Source organism: Rhinoderma darwinii, chromosome 4 (assembly GCF_050947455.1).
Source record: "Rhinoderma darwinii isolate aRhiDar2 chromosome 4, aRhiDar2.hap1, whole genome shotgun sequence".
In the NCBI taxonomy this organism is placed as follows: domain Eukaryota; kingdom Metazoa; phylum Chordata; class Amphibia; order Anura; family Rhinodermatidae; genus Rhinoderma; species Rhinoderma darwinii.
In genome coordinates this window covers 353,001,092-353,019,874 of record NC_134690.1, presented here as the reverse complement: position 1 = coordinate 353,019,874, position 18,783 = coordinate 353,001,092, and the positions used below count along the sequence as shown (strand labels likewise).

The following is an 18,783-nucleotide window of genomic DNA, read 5'->3' as shown; positions in this document are numbered from 1 at the left end:
AGAAAGTAGTTGTAGTTATCCCAGCTTTTGTCTGTAGAGCTGTCAGACCCTCCCCGACATATAATTTTAGGAATACAGTTGAAATGGACATTTTTGTGTTTCCCTATCCAAACCCTATAGCCCGGAGATAAGCACCTGCTGAGGTTTTTGGCCACTTATTACCTTTGCCTCCATAGCTTGTCTGACCAAGCAAAACACATTAACGGGTGGTATCGAAAATCTTGGCTGTTTAATTATTTTCAAGCTGCAACATTACTAGATTCCGTACATGCCGACAAGTGGCAGTTTGCAGTCTGTTGCTAAGAAGCTTGTGACAAAACTTTTGCAGAGATTTGCCATATACCATTTAAAATTCTCTGACAACTCAACTACAAATTTGTCGCTGTTCGTTAGAGCAGATCGCTCAGATATTTATGCCGCCCTGTCTGAGGGCAGCATAAAGAAGGCACAGGCATGCTGATTTCAGCGTGCTGTCACTTGTTAGTTCATGTTAGAGGACCTGTCACCTTTCTCGACATGGCAGCATAAATATTTGTCCGATCCACTTTATTTTGACGCATTTATACCACCATTAAAGATGCAAAAATATAAAATAGATTTTTTTACCAGATAAGCATGTCCATCTGGTAAAGCTAGTACTGGTGGACATGCATGCTCAGTTTGTTTATTTCACCGGCCATATACTCATTCTGTATCTCGGTGGATTGATTCCAGTAATGCAGATGTGCTCCAGTTGCCTGTAAAAACTGACTGCCCTATGTGCAGGCAATATTGCCCTATGTGCAGGCAATATTGCCCTATGTGCAGGCAATATTGCCCTATGTGCAGGCAATATTGCCCTATGTGCAGGCAATATTGCCCTATGTGCAGGCAATATTGCCCTATGTGCAGGCAATATTGCCCTATGTGCAGGCAATATTGCCCTATGTGCAGGCAATATTGCCCTATGTGCAGGCATATTGTCCTATGTGCAGGAAAATTGAAGTGTGGGTATACTGTGGGTAAGTGTGGGTATACTGATGGCAGCAAGGGAAGAAGGAAAACTGGATCACTGTAATATAACTCTTGTTCGCTTTGGAGATGATTGGGAAGATCGAAAGAAACCGACAGCAGGAAAGGTGAAAATATTCCAGAAAATTAATGTTAAATTCTTTGGAAGCAATGTTTTTATATTGTAACTAATCCTGTGAAATGGAGTGATGGGATAACCCCTTTGTAGAAAAAAAGTATCAGTCTGTAGCCTGGTGGTGCTACACAGAAACAAAGGGAAATTAAGCATTAAGATGTGCCCATTGAAACCAGTGGTTGGCCAAGTAGAGAAAATAAAAATAAATAATGTACCTCCCATTTCAAGGTTTACAAGCAGGCAGATATTAATGTAGTATTAATCTTCTGTGCCACTTCTTAAATACACGATTGGCCTCCTGATCTTCTGCATATACAGTGCTTTTATTTTTGCATATCTGTCACTTTATGATGATGATGATTTCATTTATTGATGGAAAAATGCTGTTCAGCCCTACCTGGCCCTTTTGTGAAAAATTAATTTCCCCCTTCGCTACTAAATCAACTAGTTAACCAAATTCAGTTGACCATTGTATTCGATTGCACTAACAAAGGTTAAGCCGGGTAGATGGTCCTAAAAAGCAGCACATGATCCCACGTTACTCAGAGATTCAAAGATCGATGCAAAATAAAGTCATTGAAGTCATCTGAAAAGGGTTACAAAGCCATTGCTAACTCTCTGGGACACCAGCGAACCACAGTGAGAGCCATTATCCACAAAAGGGGGAAACTTCGGACAGTGGTGAGCGTTCCCAGGAGTGGCCGACCTACCAAGATTTCACCAAGAGCGCATTGACGACTTATCCAGGACGAACATCTAAAAAAATTTCAGGTCTCACTTGTTAATGTACTAGATGACCCCCAAGACTTTTAGGATAATTCTCTGTGGACTAATGAGTCAAAGGTGGAATTTTTTAGAAGAGACTGGTTTTGTTACATCTGGTATAAATCTTACACTGTATTCCAGCATAAGAACATCATAACAACAGTCAAACGTGATGGTATGGGATTGTCCGGGGCTGCTTTGCTTTTGTGGGATCTGGACGACATATCATAATTGGTGGAATCATGAATTCTGCTCTCTATCAGAAAATCCTAAAGGAGAATGTTTGCCCATAAGTTTGTGACTAAAGCTCAAGCAGGACAATGATCCAAAGGACACAAGCAAGTCCACCTCTGAATGGCTCAAAAGAAACAAAATTAAGGTTTTGGAGTGACTGAGTCAAAGTCCTGACTTGAATCCCATTGAGATGCTGTGAGAAGACCTTAACCGGGCAGTCCATGCTCAAACCCTCCAATGTAACAATTCTGCAAAGAAGCGATGTAAAAGACTCATTGTAAGTTATCGCATTTTTTATTGCAATTGTTTCTGCCAAGGGTGGCACAACCAGTTATTCGGCTTAGGGGAGGCAGGCAATGACTTTTTACCATGTGTGAAATAGGTTTTGAATAAATCTTTATCCTCAATAAAGGAAATTATTATTTCAAAGTTGCGTTTTGGGTTTATTCCTGTTTTTATTTTATATTTAAAATTAGTTGGATGATCTGAAACATTTAACCACTTGCCGACACAGCAGGAGAATAATCGTCCTGAGCGGAGTGTACTTTGCGCGCTAGGACGGGTATTCTCGTCGTGTGTGTGTGACAGCCAGTGTCCACGTGCGATCAGAAGCGGGGTAACGGCTGTAATACACAGCTGCAGTCCCGCTCTAATGGCGGAGAGAAGAGAAACTTCTCTCTGCCGTTAAGCCCTTGAATGCCGCGATCAAAGCTGATCGCGGCATTCAAAGTAAATAAGAGTAGGGGGGACTGCCCTTTGATCGCGTCACAGAAAACCCCTATGACGCGATCAAAGCCCATAACTTGCATGACCAGACAGCCCTGGCGTCCTTCAATGGACGCTGGGCTATCTGACCATGTTTGCTGCTGTTAGGGCATACTGAGGTGTGCCCTAACTGCCGCCTGTGTGAAATCCGTACACAGGCTAATGTATGGGCATATAGATACATGCCAGTATGTTCGTTAAAAAATCAAAATGAAAAATCCCTCTATGGGATAAAAAAAATAAATAAGTTTCATTAAAAAAATAATAATAATAAAAATATACAGAAATACACTTTTTTTTTTTTATTTTTACAATTAGCTTTTTCAAATAGAAGTCCCAAAATTTGAAATAATAGACGTATCTTCTATCGCCACGTACAACAAATGTATAAAATTATTTATGATCAGTGTAGGGTGTAAAATAATAAAACTGTAGCGAAACGGCTTTTTTTTTTTTCCCTGCATTTTCGCCCAAATAAAAATGTATCTAAATTAAACGATCGTGTATTTGTTCCAAAAAATGGTACCTGCATAAAGTACAACTTGTCCCGCAAAAAACAGTCTCACAACTACGTCGTTCAAAAAATAAAAATGTTATGAGAGTCGGGATGCAAAGAGGGAAATATAGAAAAAATGGTTCTGTCGTCTAGGACAAAATTGCCCGTGTCCTTAAGGGGTTAAACATGAGAAATCAGCAAAAACAGAAGGAATCCAATGAGGCGACTATTCTTTATTGTACAAAAAACAAAACAAAAACAATAGTTTCACTAAACGTTAATATATACCTTTTTCATGTTTCTTTCAAAACCATGCAGTTCATATTCATTAGATAAATATTAAATTGTTGACAAGTGCTTTCCATAAGTCACCCATGGCACGGACTTCGCTCACTGGTCAAAAAAATTTAAAATTAAATGTAATAATTGTTCTTACGTTTGTCAATATAGCGACCCAAAAAACATTAACTAGCGAGGCTTTTGTGTTTTCTTTGTTAAATGCCTTTTCCATATTTCTAATTAAAAAGGGAACAGTCTGCGATGGTTCTGAGAAACAGATTAAAGACGGATTTGGTTACACTGCCGTAATCATTTTTCCCCCTCAGCAAAAAATGTCAAGTTAAAAATAGTCCTGTTCTTGCATATTTATTTTCCTTTGACCTTTTTTCTCTCCGGATTTTATTTAGTGCGTGCGCCTCTGACTGTCTTGTGCAAGTACGCTGCAGGTTTCGGAAGCCCATGCAGTAAGTGCTGCGTTTAATCCGTTAGCACCACAGAGGTCTTTTTAACCTCTCCGGTCTTGAATGGCATCTTTACAGCTGTGACAGCGGCATGCTGAACTGACGGGGTTAAATCTGTTATCGTTCACCCTGTTAATCATTTAAAGCTGGCACACCTAGGGTCTCCTTTCCTATTTCTGCCATGGCAGAATTTTCATTTTAAATTGGAAATGGTTTATAATGGCTCTATTTTTTTTTTTCCTCCTCCTCTTTAATACTTTTCCATAACAACACAAGCACCAAATTATAGCTGTGCAATTATGTAAACAATGGAAATGCTTGCAGAACGCACCCTTCCTTCTTCGTACCATTTCATTCTGCGTAATTGCCGAAAGCTTTGGAGCCAATAATAAACAAAATTATTTTACACATTTATCGCTCTAAAGGTCAATTATGAAAGTGCTGCAGAAACAACGTCGCTCCAAATGAGTAAACCAATTTCTATTGCCACCACCATATGTTTCCTCCTCATTGGCTGTGTTTTGCCAAGCACTGTGTACATACAGTAGCATTCAATTAAGGTGATTCATTTACTAGGCAGCACGCTTTTCAGTTCAGTTTGTGTTTAAAGATCTGCACTTTGCATTCTGGAAAATAACACATCTGTTTGCTTGACGTGATTCCAACCCAAGGTGCCCCCCCCCCCTTCCTCTTCCTTTTCTTTACAAGCCCGCAGATAACGACTCGTGTACTTAGTATTTAAATTCTTACAGTACCATTAAAAGCTTTTCTTCCAATAGTGCAATAAAACAGTCTAATTGGCCGAGGCCACCTTTTAGAATGTGAATTGTATTACAAAATGCTGCTTTTATAAAGTGTTTACGTCTTAATTGTACAGGGTTTAGTGTATATTCAAATGACTTGGGTCTGTGTACTCAGTTGGTCATTGGCAGTTATAGATTTAAACATAGCCACACTCTATTCCTTATCATTCAGGAGTTTAATGGGTATACATATCGAAATGAAGGTTGGGCCACATTTTGCTTTATAGACTTTAATCGAATGTTTTGTGGCATAGGTTCTACTAGATGTATGAAATTTGCAGCAGGGATCGAGTACCCTGATGAGTACAACTCAGTTGCGATGACAGCATACCCCCTATAATAGTGCTTCCCAAACTGTGGGCCGCGACTGGATCTCGTGCGAAGACCTCCATGGGGTTGCGAGCCACCCACCGGTGGCCCCGAGTCCACTGAGATTGTGGGGCCCAGAACCTGTCCCCCCTGCGGTTGTAACTGTATCTGTGTTCTCAGGACGCAGATACAGTTGAATCCAATGCTGGAGCAGGGAGATGACCGCTCCTTGCTCTGGTATTTATTATGTAATGCCGGCCATGAGCAGCTGGGGCAGACGTGCGTGATGTAGTGACGTCATTGCGCCTGACTGTGTCAAGCCACACACTGCACTCCACTCATTGTGGGAACGGGGATATGTCAGTAATTATTTTTTTTTACTAGGCACTATGGGGGCAATTTACTGGGTATGGGGGAACTGTATGTGGGACGCTATGGGGTATTATCCTGTGTGGGTGCAGCTTTAGGGGCATTATACTGTGTGGGGAGGCACTATAGGGGCATTATACTGTGTGGGGAGGCACTATAGGGGCATTATACTATGTGGGGAGGCACTATAGAGGTATTCTACTGTGTGGGGAGGCACTATAGGGGTATTCTACTGTGTGGGGAGGCACTATAGGGGCATTATACTGTGTGGGGGCAGCTATAATGGCATTATACTGTAGTGGTCATTAAGGGGTCACCATACTGTGTGGGCGGCATTCTGGGTTGGGTATACCACTCAGATAGGTCTTGTTCCCCCAGCCCCCCCCCCCGTGCGAAACCCCTAGCTACACCACTGATGGTCGGGTCACATAACCCGCCATAGTCGGGCCTCAGTGACGCACAGCGGCAGGATACCTTAAGCTTGTCTCCTCCCCGCCAGCACAATTATTGTTGTTTTCTATGTTGCAGGTTTTTTTTTTTCTTCGAATAGAGCGAAGTAGCGGCATCTAGCTATCTAGCTACAAATGTTGTTGACATATGTCGGACGAAATTGGGCTAAGTACTGTAGTGGTGGGTCCCAAACAAAAGTCTCGGCCAAAAGTGTATCCCAGCCTCTAAGTTTAGTAACCACTGCCCTATAACATCATAGCTGTTTTGATGACGTCAGAAGCTGGTTACATCATAATGGGCCATTTGATTGATATTGAATCTTAATGACATCACATTTTTTATAACGTTAAAGCTGTTGTGGTGATGTTATTAAGCCACCTTATTGATATTGCCACTGTGGTCTCTATAAGGCTATACAAAGTGAGGGCGTTATACCCACTATGACATCAAAGCTGTTGTCTTGACGTCCTAGGCATGACGTCATACTAAGCCACTTCATTGATCTTTCCTCTATGGCCTTTTTAAGGCTAAAAACAGGTGATCATGTCACTGGGCTGTTATGTCACAGGTGTGATTGTCATGATATAATGAACCATATCATTGATCTAGACGCTAGCCACTCTAAACCTAATAACAGGTGATGAGGTTATAGTTTGGAGGTTGAGATTTGCGGGGTGTGCAGGCCATTGAAATAAAATTCTTCCATGTGCTTCGTGATAACACCCAACTTCTGTGAAATATAAACATTTTCCACACTAGTTGGTCAGGTTTAGATGTATTTTAATCTTTATTTTGTGTTGCGGATCCCTACGGGGCAAGAAAGGGAGGAAGTTTTCCTTTTTGAGAAGACTTAAACGTGTTACCTCTTGGGGATCTATGTCTGCGATAACAGTAATCTTCAGTCCAAACTTAATCGTACCTGTAATTAAAAAGATTCTATGAAAGAATTTATAACAAAGGGCTGCCCTGGCAGACTTTTACAAAAACTATGGACCATGGATAAGTAAGCCACACACATGTGCACCTGCTGTGTGCCGCATCCTAAGGCCTTGTTCACACAGCATTTATTTGGCGCGGTTTTGCCGCGTTTCACGAATCATAAACGCATGCTTTAAGCTTCCCATTTACATCAATGGAAATACACATTGTAGTGCATAGGATGCGTGTTTTTTTTTTTGTTTTTTTTTACTCGTGTGCGTTTAAAAAAAACGCTTAATTTCTTGGCACCGAAAACGAGTCTAATTCCAATAGTCAATAAGAGTCCTAATTAAACGCCTGTACACGTAAAAAAAATGCATCAAACACGCCTGTACTTTAAAAGGCGCTTTGCAAAAACACCTTTTTGATGCGTTTACACATTTGTTTTTTTTGAGCGCCCTGTGAACAAAGCCCAAGACTTCTGCTCAGCGATAATTCATAACCTCTGGCTGCCCAAGTTCACTAAGTCCCTCTATATACACCTACTGCCCCAAGGATTGCTTTTCCCCTCCCTGTCAGCCCATGTATTTTCCATGTGTCCATTTTTTTTAAAGGCTATGTACACCTTTTTGAGAGGCATTTAAAAAAAAAAAATACATTCGTGTGTTTGGTGTAACTTTTTAATTAGTCTTTATTAACTGGTTGCCGACATAGGACGAGAATGCTCATCCTGAGCGGCGGGTACTTCGCGAATTAGGACGAGCATTCTCATCATGTGTGACAGCCGTCTCTGCACGAGAGCGGGGCAACGGCTGTAATACACAGCTATGGCCCCGCCCTAACAGTGGAGAGAAGAGAAACATCTCTCCGCCGTTAACCCCTTGAATGCCGCGGTAAAAGCTGATCGGCGTTCAAGGAGGGGGGGGGACTGCACTTTGATCGCGTCACAAAAAAATCTCTGACGCGATCAAAGCCCATAACTGTCTGGCCAGACAGCCCAGGGTCCATTGAAGGACCCCAGGGCTGTCTGAACATATTTCCTGTTGTCAGGGCATACTGAGGTACAATCAGTACACAGGCTAATGTTCTGGCATATAGACATATGCCAGTACATTACAGTTAAAAAATCAAAATGAAAAATCCCTTTATGGGATTAAAAAAATTAATGTTAAATAAAAAAAAAAAAATACACAAATACTAATTTTTCACAATAAATAAATGTTTTAAAATACAAGTCCCAAAACATGAAATAATACAGTATATACATATTTGGTATCACTACGACCGTAACAACCTGTACAACAAATGTATAACATTATTAAAAGCACAACTGCTTTTTTTTCTACATTTTCACCAAAATAAAAACTTATATAAATGAAATGATAATGCATTTGTACCAGAAAATGGTACATCTTGTCCTGCAAAAAACAGTCTCATACAACTGCGTCGTACAAAAAATAAAGTTATGAGCGTCGGCAAGTAAAGAGGGAAACATAAAAAAATTGTTCTGTCCTCAAGGCCAAAATTGGCTATGTCCTTAAGCGGATAAAAATGTATTTTACTTTCTGAGATACAGCTGTTCTGTATTCTGTATACAGAGCAGCTGTATTGTTCGCTATTACCTAAATCTGTCAGTACCGCGGACCTGATGGGTTCAGTGTCTGCGGGTCCCGCGTGTCTCTGATATGCAGGATCCACCTGTAATCTATCACATCTAAGTTATGAACTTTACAGGAACAGGATTTAGGGCTACATACAGCTGCTCTGTATACAGAATACAGAGCAGCTGTATCTCAAAAAGTAAAACCAGTTTTTAATAAAGACTAATTCTAAAGTGACACCAAACACACTGGCATGTTTATTTCTTTGAGATTCCATTATTTTAATGCTTGGCATTATATCTGTTCCTTTTTACTATCATAATTTTCCGTAATTGTTTTTCTTTAGCTGCAATGTCAAAATTAATGTGACGTTCTATTACTATTAGGCTTGTTTTATTGCACTATATTTGTCGATTGCTTTTGTGAGCTTCGGCTATACAGTCCTAAATCTTGCCTGGTAGATTAGCATTTATTTATTTTTTGATTGAGAAGAAATACATACAGTAAGCAGTCTGTTGCCCTATAGTTGACTCATATGTAGCAGTAGGCGCAGTAATATTATGTCCTTCTTTGAGTACTTCTTTATTAATCCAATTAGATAAATTAATAAAACGTTTCTGTACGGCGGCACACGAAGACCCTTGTGGATTCATATAACAACGCTTGTTTCTCCGTGGAGAATTGAAGTAGGGAGAACCAATTTCATACTTTATTTTTGTCCCTTACCCACCAAACACACCTTTTTCAAAGAGTATTAATGAAACCATGTTTATAGGTTTTGCAAACGTGACATTGATTTGATTGTTTTTGTTAATCTCAATCTTAATTACCTCCCTTTTTTTTTTATAGCAGAATAGAAAAGCCCTGCCAATCTTTTTTACTTTATTTTTGTATTCCATTTCTATTATTGCTGTATTGCAGGAAGAGCTGGCTTAGATACCAATGTACCTTTTGGTTTTAGTTATGATTCACTAGATGGGTCGTATTGCACTGGTTTTATTTCCAAGTGTAACAGATGGATGTAAAGCGGACCCAGCATAGCTGTTTGAGTTATTAATCTTCAGATATGCTACATTCTGTCACCTCCTCGAGCCAGGTTTCTTCTCCCCCTTTTATTGTAGCATATGTCAACAGAAATGCGCTCCCATCTGCTGCTGTATAGGTTTCTGCCTGAAATCTGCAGACAAGGGCTCCGCACAATGCCTCGCTGTGTCAGTAATTACAGGTGTGTTGTGGGGAACCCTCCGCTTCAGTCAGACCCTTAATTATGGAAAAGGTGGGTCTTTTGTTCCTGTGGCCGAGCGCCTCGGCACAATTTTTAAGCGGCCCAGCATCCATCTGCTCACTCTCCGTGTTTACTCTGACTGATATTGACATAAAAATGTATCAAAGGAAGTGATTAAAAGCAGTTTACACATTAACCTGAGAGAAGCATTAGAGCCGCTTGTTTGTCCAGTGGAAACACAATCTGTTCAGATGTCAGAAATAAGACTGCATTATATTTTTACACGTTTGTTTTAAAGGGGGAAGATGTAGATACGACTTGCGGACTAATACATGCTGCTTTGTGGCCGTCATAAAAAGAAAAAATGTTGCGCATTTTGGATTTCAATGTAAATTGTAATTGAAAGTGGATGAACCAAGGCTATATAGATGACGGCTGATGGCTGCATATGCCACAAGGTCCCACAAGAATACCTACGGCAATAGATGTCCTGGTGCCCTGCTTTGTAGAAGGAAAAAAAAAAACTCATAGGAATTTACTTGTTAGGCTTTGTTCACATCTGCGTCCGGGCTCTGTTCATGGGTTCCGTCGGAGCGTTCTGTCAGGGGAACCCATGAACGGAAACCTGACTGAAACAAACGGAAACCATAGGTTTCTGTTTGCATCACCATTGATTTCAATGGTGACAGATTCGGTGCAAATAGTTTCCGTTTGTCACCTTTGTTTAAGGGTTCGTCCTTTTGATTCAGTCAAAACGAGAGAACCCTTAAATAACGGTGACAAACGGAAACCATTTGCACCGGATCCGTCACCGTTGAAATCAATAGTGATGTAAGCGGAAACCTATGGTTTCCGTTTGTTTCAGTCAGGGTTCCGTTCATGGGTTCCCCTGACAGAACGCTCCGACGGAACCCATGAACGGAGCCCTGATGCAGATGTGAATGAAGCCTAAGGCTCCATGCACACTACCGTAAACTGTGTTACGGTCAGCGGTTTTACGGACCCATTCAGTTCTATTGGCTGCGGACAGCTTTCCATATCGCTACGGTTGGGTGTCCGTGCTGTAAAACTGTGCCGGGAATTACAGGGCATGTCCATATTTTCGTGTTTTACAAGCTTTGCTCCCATACTTTTTGAATGGGAGTACGGCCTGAGAATGTGGGCGGCAGTCAAAAGACTGACGTGCCCACAATCGTGGGCCACGATTACGGGCATGGGGCCTAAGGCTTCGTTCACATCTGCTTCACTATTTGTTGTTCTGCTTCGTCAGAGGAGCAGAACCCAAAAAATAACGCAAGCGCCAGTTCCGTTTCTTGACGGACACCGTTGGGTTTGTCAGGGTGTTTGTGTTTACCAGAAACAATAGCGTAGCGTGCTGCGAAATTGTTTGCAGTATTTTCGGCCAGATTTCTGAAGGAGTCTCCAATGCAGGCGGCAACCTGGCCTGACTATGCTGGACTTAATGAAGCAGAATAAAGTACAAGTATATTTTAAATGATTTTTTTCAGTATTTATTGCTGCATTAATTCATACCGTTATCATTTATTTGTATCAATACTTTAGTGTTTAAGAACAGAACATAAATGGTAGGGATTCAAATTTGCGTCGTATTTATGGAGGGATTTCAAATTTATCCCCCAAAGACTATCACCTCTTAAAAAAACAAAAGGGGTGTAGGGTGGGGTCATGGTTAGGCTTTCTCCATAAGCAGCCTTATGGCTGTTATTAAGGCCGGTATCAGAGGACTGTAATGTGGCCAAATTTTAGCATCCATGTTATGGCCACAATATCTGGACCTCTTTGTGTTCTAATGACAAATCTTAGATCAGCATAGGTTGTTATGGTGAGCTAGATTCGGTTAGTAGAATCACAGGAGGTCCTGGTATTGCCGCCATAATGTGAAGCTCAAATCATTCTTAAATCAGTTTGGAGGAAATATTGCACACATACTTCTAGTTAAAAATGGAATCTCCAACTATTATCAGATTTAAAAACATTGTGGTTTTGGATTATTTTGTGTGTTTTTAGATGTGGCTCTTGATCAATGACGCTGCAGTTACTAGTAAGAGCCATTTTCTTATATCCATGACTATCCCATCTACCACTTTATTTTATTGCTTATGCCGCTCTGATGTGATTTTCTTTAGTGAGCTTCCTCCATAATTTGTAGGTAATGGGCACAAGAAACAAGATATGATCGGCTACCCGTATATAGTTTTCTCAGCTTCAGAATCCTTTACTTCTGCAAATAAATCCCACCAAGTAAACAACAAATCTGTCTATTGACCCCTTCTCTAATATTTAGTGTTGCTACGGAGGTTGGTCATTCAACCCCTGCAGGAGATGTAATGTCTGCCATATTGTTTCTCAGCCATTACTCCAGGAAGAGGAGAAAAAGAATGATGCGGGTTTCATTTTAGGGGGAACCGCACTTTCAGCATACATTGTGCTTGGCAAAAGATTTCCAGTTAAGTTACAAGATACAAAGTCTTGCAAGACGAGAAGGTTTCTTAAACAATTCTGCCACACTAGGTAAAAAATTCTAATCCAGATGCGATATCATTCATGCAACACGATTAACCGCACTGATTTGACAAGTTTACCTAAAGATATAAAATGCAATTTGAACCACGACTGGTAACTTCCCAAGGGAATCATTGGTTTCCTCTTATCTTTGCAGGATATCGTGAATACAATCATAAAGCACTGCTCCTCCAGCTTCTTCTTCCTCGGCTTGCCTGGTTACACAATGCTGATAGGAGACTTCATCGCAGCTGCGGCCAGGGTCCTGAGTACAGACATGTTGGAGGTAAGTATGACAATGCTCATTCTGCACTCTCTGGAGATCGCCCAGTCGCTAACAAGGTTCAGATTTCTCCACTCCAACAGGTGTTGACTCATTAGTGCAACGTGAAACTGGTCTCCAGGGAGCGGTACCAGGGCAGCTGATGTGAGAAATTGTAGGATAGGATGACACATTGGTATTGCCGAGGTGTTTCATCAAAGAGCTGAAGTTTAACAAATCATATCCTCACTAATATTGTGGCACGAACTGCCTAGACATTGGTTTCACAGCCTCATTAGCTTTGTTCAATAAAAATGATTGGAAATGCCAAGGTTGAGAAAGGTGCTGCTGTGCTGGGCCTGAGACACCTCTAATCTGTCAAGGTGCAGAACAAAGTTTTATAACCTGCAGTTAACCGGAACATACCTTCACTCTTTTTATTCTTGCTTTGTACAAAGATGGCTTTAAAGGGAACCAGTCACCATCATTTCACCTATTGAACTCATTCACCCCTCGCTGGCCGCTGCTGTCAAAAGTTCATTGCCGTTATCCCCTCTCCTAAACTACTCCTCTGATCGTAAATAACGGTCTGCAAACATTTTTACGCTTTTTATGGTAATAATCCGGTATTCTGGTTTTGTTCCTCCTCTTATACCCGCCCACCGCTGAAAACTGGCCCGTCCTGAATGTCAAAATCTCGTCTGAGGGGGCATGCGCCCCTCATGTATGGTTCGATATCCTTCCCTGCTTCGTCCGCCGAGCCTCAAGTCTAGTTACTGTGCATGCGCTGCTATAGTGTCCCGTTGTGCGCTTGCACCAAAACGGGACATCAATGCACAATATTTCATGTGTGCTGGGTGAAGGCAAGGAGCTGTCAATCAAAAATAAGAAAAAGCTTGAGGAATGAAGATATGACTCTTCGAAAAAGAAGATTTGACTCTCTCTTATGCTCATTATCATACGGCGCGGCAACACTACTAAAGGTACAGAGCCGACTTAGAAGATAATTATAGGTTACATAAAAAAAAAACATTTCGCCCATTTCCACCAGGTATTGCTGGTTTAATAGGTGAAATGCTGGTGACCGGTTCCCTTTTAAAGGTCATTTCTGCACTTAAAAGTATTCTCCTTTTTGGACAATCTCTTTTTGTTAGGATTCCCCTGATTAGCTTAACGCAGCAAGTGAAACATTACGTAAATTCCCAATTAATGGGCTCTCAATGTAATTCTTGGACATGCCAGATCCTGCAAATGGAAAGACGCTCTTTGTGGCCACTGAATTCTCTAATATAATATTCGAAAATGAGTATGATTATGTAATTCATTTATTCTATATATTCTTAAAGTCCAAGTTCGAGAAAGCAAGTTTTAGCCACGTTTTGTGCCACATGTGACAAAGGGGCGTGACTTAGCGGGAAATTGGGTGTGGTCTAGCAAAAGGTGCAAGCTTTAAAATACGACAACATGTACCAAAGTTTTGGCAAAAAAAAAAAAAACTTTTAAACTAAGCCAACCAGAGAAAAGTGTCTAGCGAGATGCACCAAATGTATCCTACATCGGGGCACTACTTTGATAAATTTGGTGGATCTTCTGACTGCCTGGTTGAAGTTTACATTGTTTAACCATTAGGGCCTATTTACATCTGCGTTGGAGGAACCGTTCGGGGTTTCCGTAGCAGATCCGGCCACAAACAACGGAAAGAATAGCGCACTATGCTGTGCTAGTGTTCCTGGTAAAACCACGGACACCCTGACGGAACCTATTAAAGTCAATGGGTTCCGACGGCTGTTACTGGTGTCCGTCGTACAACTGAACAGGCGCTTCCGGTATTTTCATTGTTCTGCTCCTCTGACAGAGCAGAACAACACAAAGACCAATGAAGGTGTGTACCTGCCCTTAGACGGCATTATTAAATCTGCCCCAATGAGCGCTGTGTATATAATCGAGGCAGCAGTAGATCTGTGAGATTGGATCCCTGCCTATTCCTAGTGCAAGACTTATGTTAAGAGAGCAGGCTATCACAGCTTGGTGTGCAGGGACCGATCGCGGTGGTCCCCGCCGATTAACCCCTTAGAAGCCGCGTTCAATAGCGATCGCGGCTTCTTAGGGGTTAAGCTGCCATCGCCGACCTGCTACACGATAGCGGGCCATGATGGCTACTATGGCAAGCAGAATCCTAACAATGGACTCTGGCTACGCCATCGACGGAAGCCTAGTGGGTCCTGACAAAGTCAGGGCCCACTATGCTTGCTGTCAGCGAACAGCTGACAGTTCTAATACACTGCACTACGTATGTAGTGCAGTGTATTAGAATAGCGATCAGAGCTTCCTGCCCTCATGTCCCCTAGTGGGACAAAGTAAAAAAAGTAAAAAAAAGTTGTGTGTAAATAAGAAAATAAAAGTTTTAAAAGTAAAAATCCCCCTTTTTCCCTTATCAGTCCTTTATTATTAATAAAAATATATAAACAAACAAATAAACTATACATAATTGGTATCGCCGCGTCCGTAACGTCCTGAACTACAAAACGATGTCGTTATTTAACCCGCACGGTGAACGCCGTAAAAGAAAATAATAATAAACAATACCACAATCACAATTGTTTGGTCACTTCATCTCCCAAAAAATGGAATAAAAAGAGATCAAAAAGTCGCATGTACCTAAAAATGGTATTGATGGAAACTACAGTTCGTTACGCAAAAAATAAGTCCTCGCACGACTTTCCTGATGGAAAAATAAAACGGTTATGGCTCTTAGAATAAGGTAACACAAAAAGTAAATTATGCTTTACAAAATGTATTTTATTGTGCAAACGCCATAAGACATAAAAAAAAACTATAAACATCTGGTATCGCTGTAATCGTATCACCCCGCAGAATAAAGTGAATATGTCATTTATAGCGCATGGTGAACGCTGTAAAAAAAAATAGAATAAAAAAAACAATAGTAAAATTCCTGTTTTTTAGTCACCACGCCTCTTAAAAATAGAATAAAAACTGATCAAAAAGTCGCATGCACCCCAAGAAAACTACAATGAATTCCTCAAGGTCTCTAGTTTCCAAAAAGGGGTCACTTTTGGGGGATTTCCACTGTTTTAGCACCACAAGACCTCTTCAAACCGGACATGGTGCCTAATAAATTAAATTAATTAAATGTCACCTCTACTTTGCTCTAAATTCCTGTGAAACACCTAAAGGGTTAATAAACTTTCTAAATGCTGTTGTGAATACTTTGAGGGGTCTAGTTTCTGAAATGGGGTGTTTGATAGGGGTTTCTAATATATGGGCCCCTCAAAGCAACTTCAGAACGGAGCTGGAAACGAAAAAATAAAAAAAAAATGAGGCAATACTTCGCTTCTTACATTATACTCATAATGAGCCGTGCCCACCCCGAAATGACCCCAGTTTTGACCGTTTGTATAAACGGAGACCCCTATTAGACGTTTCAGTGCCCGGGTTTCCCAAGCATACACCACGAGAAGTGTATTTCTATTGATGAGTCCTTGGTACATTTTAAAGGGAGGGTTCAATTCCACCAGTACCTGCCGGGTAGGAGGGCAAGGTATGGCATGAAGATGTATAAGCTGTGCGAGAGTGCATCCGGGTATACCTACAAATTTAGGATATATGAAGGGAAGGACACCAGTATTCAGCCCCCAGAATGCCCCCCCCTTACTGGGAGTTAATACAAAAATTGTGTGGGATTTGGTGCACCCACTGCTGGACCAGGGTTACCTACTCTACCTGGATAATTTTTATACCAGCGTCCCACTCTTCAACTGCCTCGCTTCCAGAAGTACTGCGGCATGCGGCACTGCTAGAAGAAACCTGAGAGGCCTCCCTAAGACTCTGCTTGGGCAAACAAGAAGGGGTGAGAGCAGGGCACATTCTAGCAGCAACATATTGTGTGTCAAGTACAAGACAAGGGAGATGCCACACCAGTACCCATGTACCTGTACGAGGTACCAGTACAGAGACCCCCAAACCAGACTCCATCCTGGACTACAATAGGTACATGGGAGGGGTGGACTTGTCAGATCAAGTCCTGAAACCCTACAGTACTTCTGGAAGCGAGGCCACACGCATCGTACCAGGGCAACACTTTTTAGGAGAAGTTCCCCAAGCTGGCAAGAAGGGAAAAAGTCAAAAGAGGTGCAAAGTCTGCTATAAGAGGGGGATAAGGAGGGACACAATATATCAATGTGACGCGTGTCCCGAAAAACCAGAGCTCTGTATGAAAGAGTGTTTTTTAAAATTTCTCATCCATCCCTTTATTTTTAATTTACCCCAGTTTTACTCGCTCTGATCCACTTCGCACAGCTTACCTCTCCTCATCTTTCCCCTCTGAGCCCTGCCGCGTGCCCAGGCAGCTGATAACAGCCACATGTAGGGTATTGCCGTACCCGGGAGAACCAACATTACAGTTTATGAGGTGTATATCTCCGGTGGCGCATGCTGGACACACTATATCGGACACTGAATTGGCATATATGTATAGAAAATTGCAAATTTCACTCTGCACCAACTGCTGCACATTATCTTTTACACAATACCTGTGGGGTCAAAATGCTCACTACACATCTAGATGAATGCCTTAAGGGGTGTAGATTTTAAAACAGGGTCACTTCTCGGGGGTTTCAACTGTACCGGTACCTTAGGGGCTTCTGCGTACAAGACTTAGCACCAGAAAAGCTCCAGTAGGCCAAATGGTGGTCCTTTCCTTCTGAGCCCTGCCGTGTGCCCAGGCAGCTAATAACAGCCACATGTAGGGTATTGCCGTACCCGGGAGAACCCACATTACAGTTTATGGGGTGTATGTCTCCGGTGGCACATGCTAGGCACAATATATCGGACACTGACATGGCATATATATATATAGAAAATTGCAAATCTCACTCTGCACCATCTGTTGCGCATTATCTTTTACACAATACCTGTGGGGTCAAAATGCTCACTACACCTCTAGATGAATTCCTTAAGGGGTGTCGTTTTTAAAACGGGGTCACTTCTCGGGGGTTTCAACTGTACTGATACCTCAGGGGCTTCTTCACACATGACTTCGCACCAGAAAATTCCCAGTAGGCCACATGGTGGTCCTTTCCTTCTGAGCCCTCCCATGGGCCCAAACGGCAGTTTATCACCACAAATAGGGTATTGCCACACTCAGGACAAATTGGGCAACAAAACGGGGTATTTTATTCCTTGTGAAAATAAGACATTTTGAGCCAAAACTACCTCTTATTGGAAAAAATTATTATTTTTTTAATTCACCGCCCAATTCAAATAAATTCTGTGAAAAAACTGTGGGGTCTAAATGGTCAAAACACCCATAAATAAATTCCTTGAGGGGTGTAGTTTCCAAAATGGGGTCACTTCTGGTGGGTTTCCATTGCTTTGATACCTCTGAGGCTCTGCAAATGCGACATGGCACCCGAAAACCAATCCAGCAAAATCTGGGCTCCAAAGAACACATAGTGCTCCTTTCCTTCTGATCCCTCCCATGGGCCCAAACGGCAGTTTATCACCATAAATGGGGTATTGCCGCACTCAGGACAAATTTGGCAACAAAATGGGGTATTTTATTCGTTGTGAAAATAAGACATTTTGAGCCAAAACTACATCTTATTGTAAAAATTGTCATTCTTTTAATTTCACAGCCCAATTCAAATACGCGCTGTGAAAACTACGGGGTCAAAATGGTAACAATAACCATAAATGAATTCCTTGAGGGGTGCAGTTTCCAAAATGGGGTCAGTTTTGGGGGATTCCTACTGTTTTGACACCTCAACACCTCTTCAAACCTGGCATGCTGCCTAAAATATATTCTAATAAAAAAGAGGCCTCAAAATGCACTAGGTGCTTCTTTGCTGCTAGGGCTTGTGTTTTATTTCACGAGCGCAGTAGAGCCACATGTGGGACATTTCTAAAAACTTCAGAATCTGGACAATACATATTTAGTAGTGTTTCTCTGGTAAAACCGTCTGTGTTACAGAAAAAAAATAGAATAAAATTGAAATTCAGCAAGAAAAAGGAAATTTGCAAATTTCACCTCCACTTTGCTTTAATTTCTGTGAAATGCCTGAAGGGTTAAAAAACGTTCTAAATGCTATTTTGAATACTTTGAGGGGTCTAGTTTTTAAAAGGGGGTGTTTTATGGGGGTTTCTAATACATAGGCCCCTCAAAGCCCCTTCAGAACTGA

The 18,783-nt window shown here is 41.5% G+C and overlaps 1 protein-coding gene across 4 annotated transcripts in view; it reads left to right on the top strand.

Moving 5' to 3' along the window:
• Positions 1-18,783, top strand: part of RALGAPA2 (Ral GTPase activating protein catalytic subunit alpha 2) — a 283,670-nt gene that overhangs the window by 108,005 nt on the left and 156,882 nt on the right. For all 4 annotated transcript variants that reach the window (XM_075862975.1, XM_075862976.1, XM_075862974.1 and 1 more), the window contains one exon: positions 12,482-12,610. In XM_075862975.1, the coding sequence (XP_075719090.1) occupies positions 12,482-12,610 (129 nt within the window). The remainder of the gene's footprint in view (positions 1-12,481; positions 12,611-18,783) is intronic.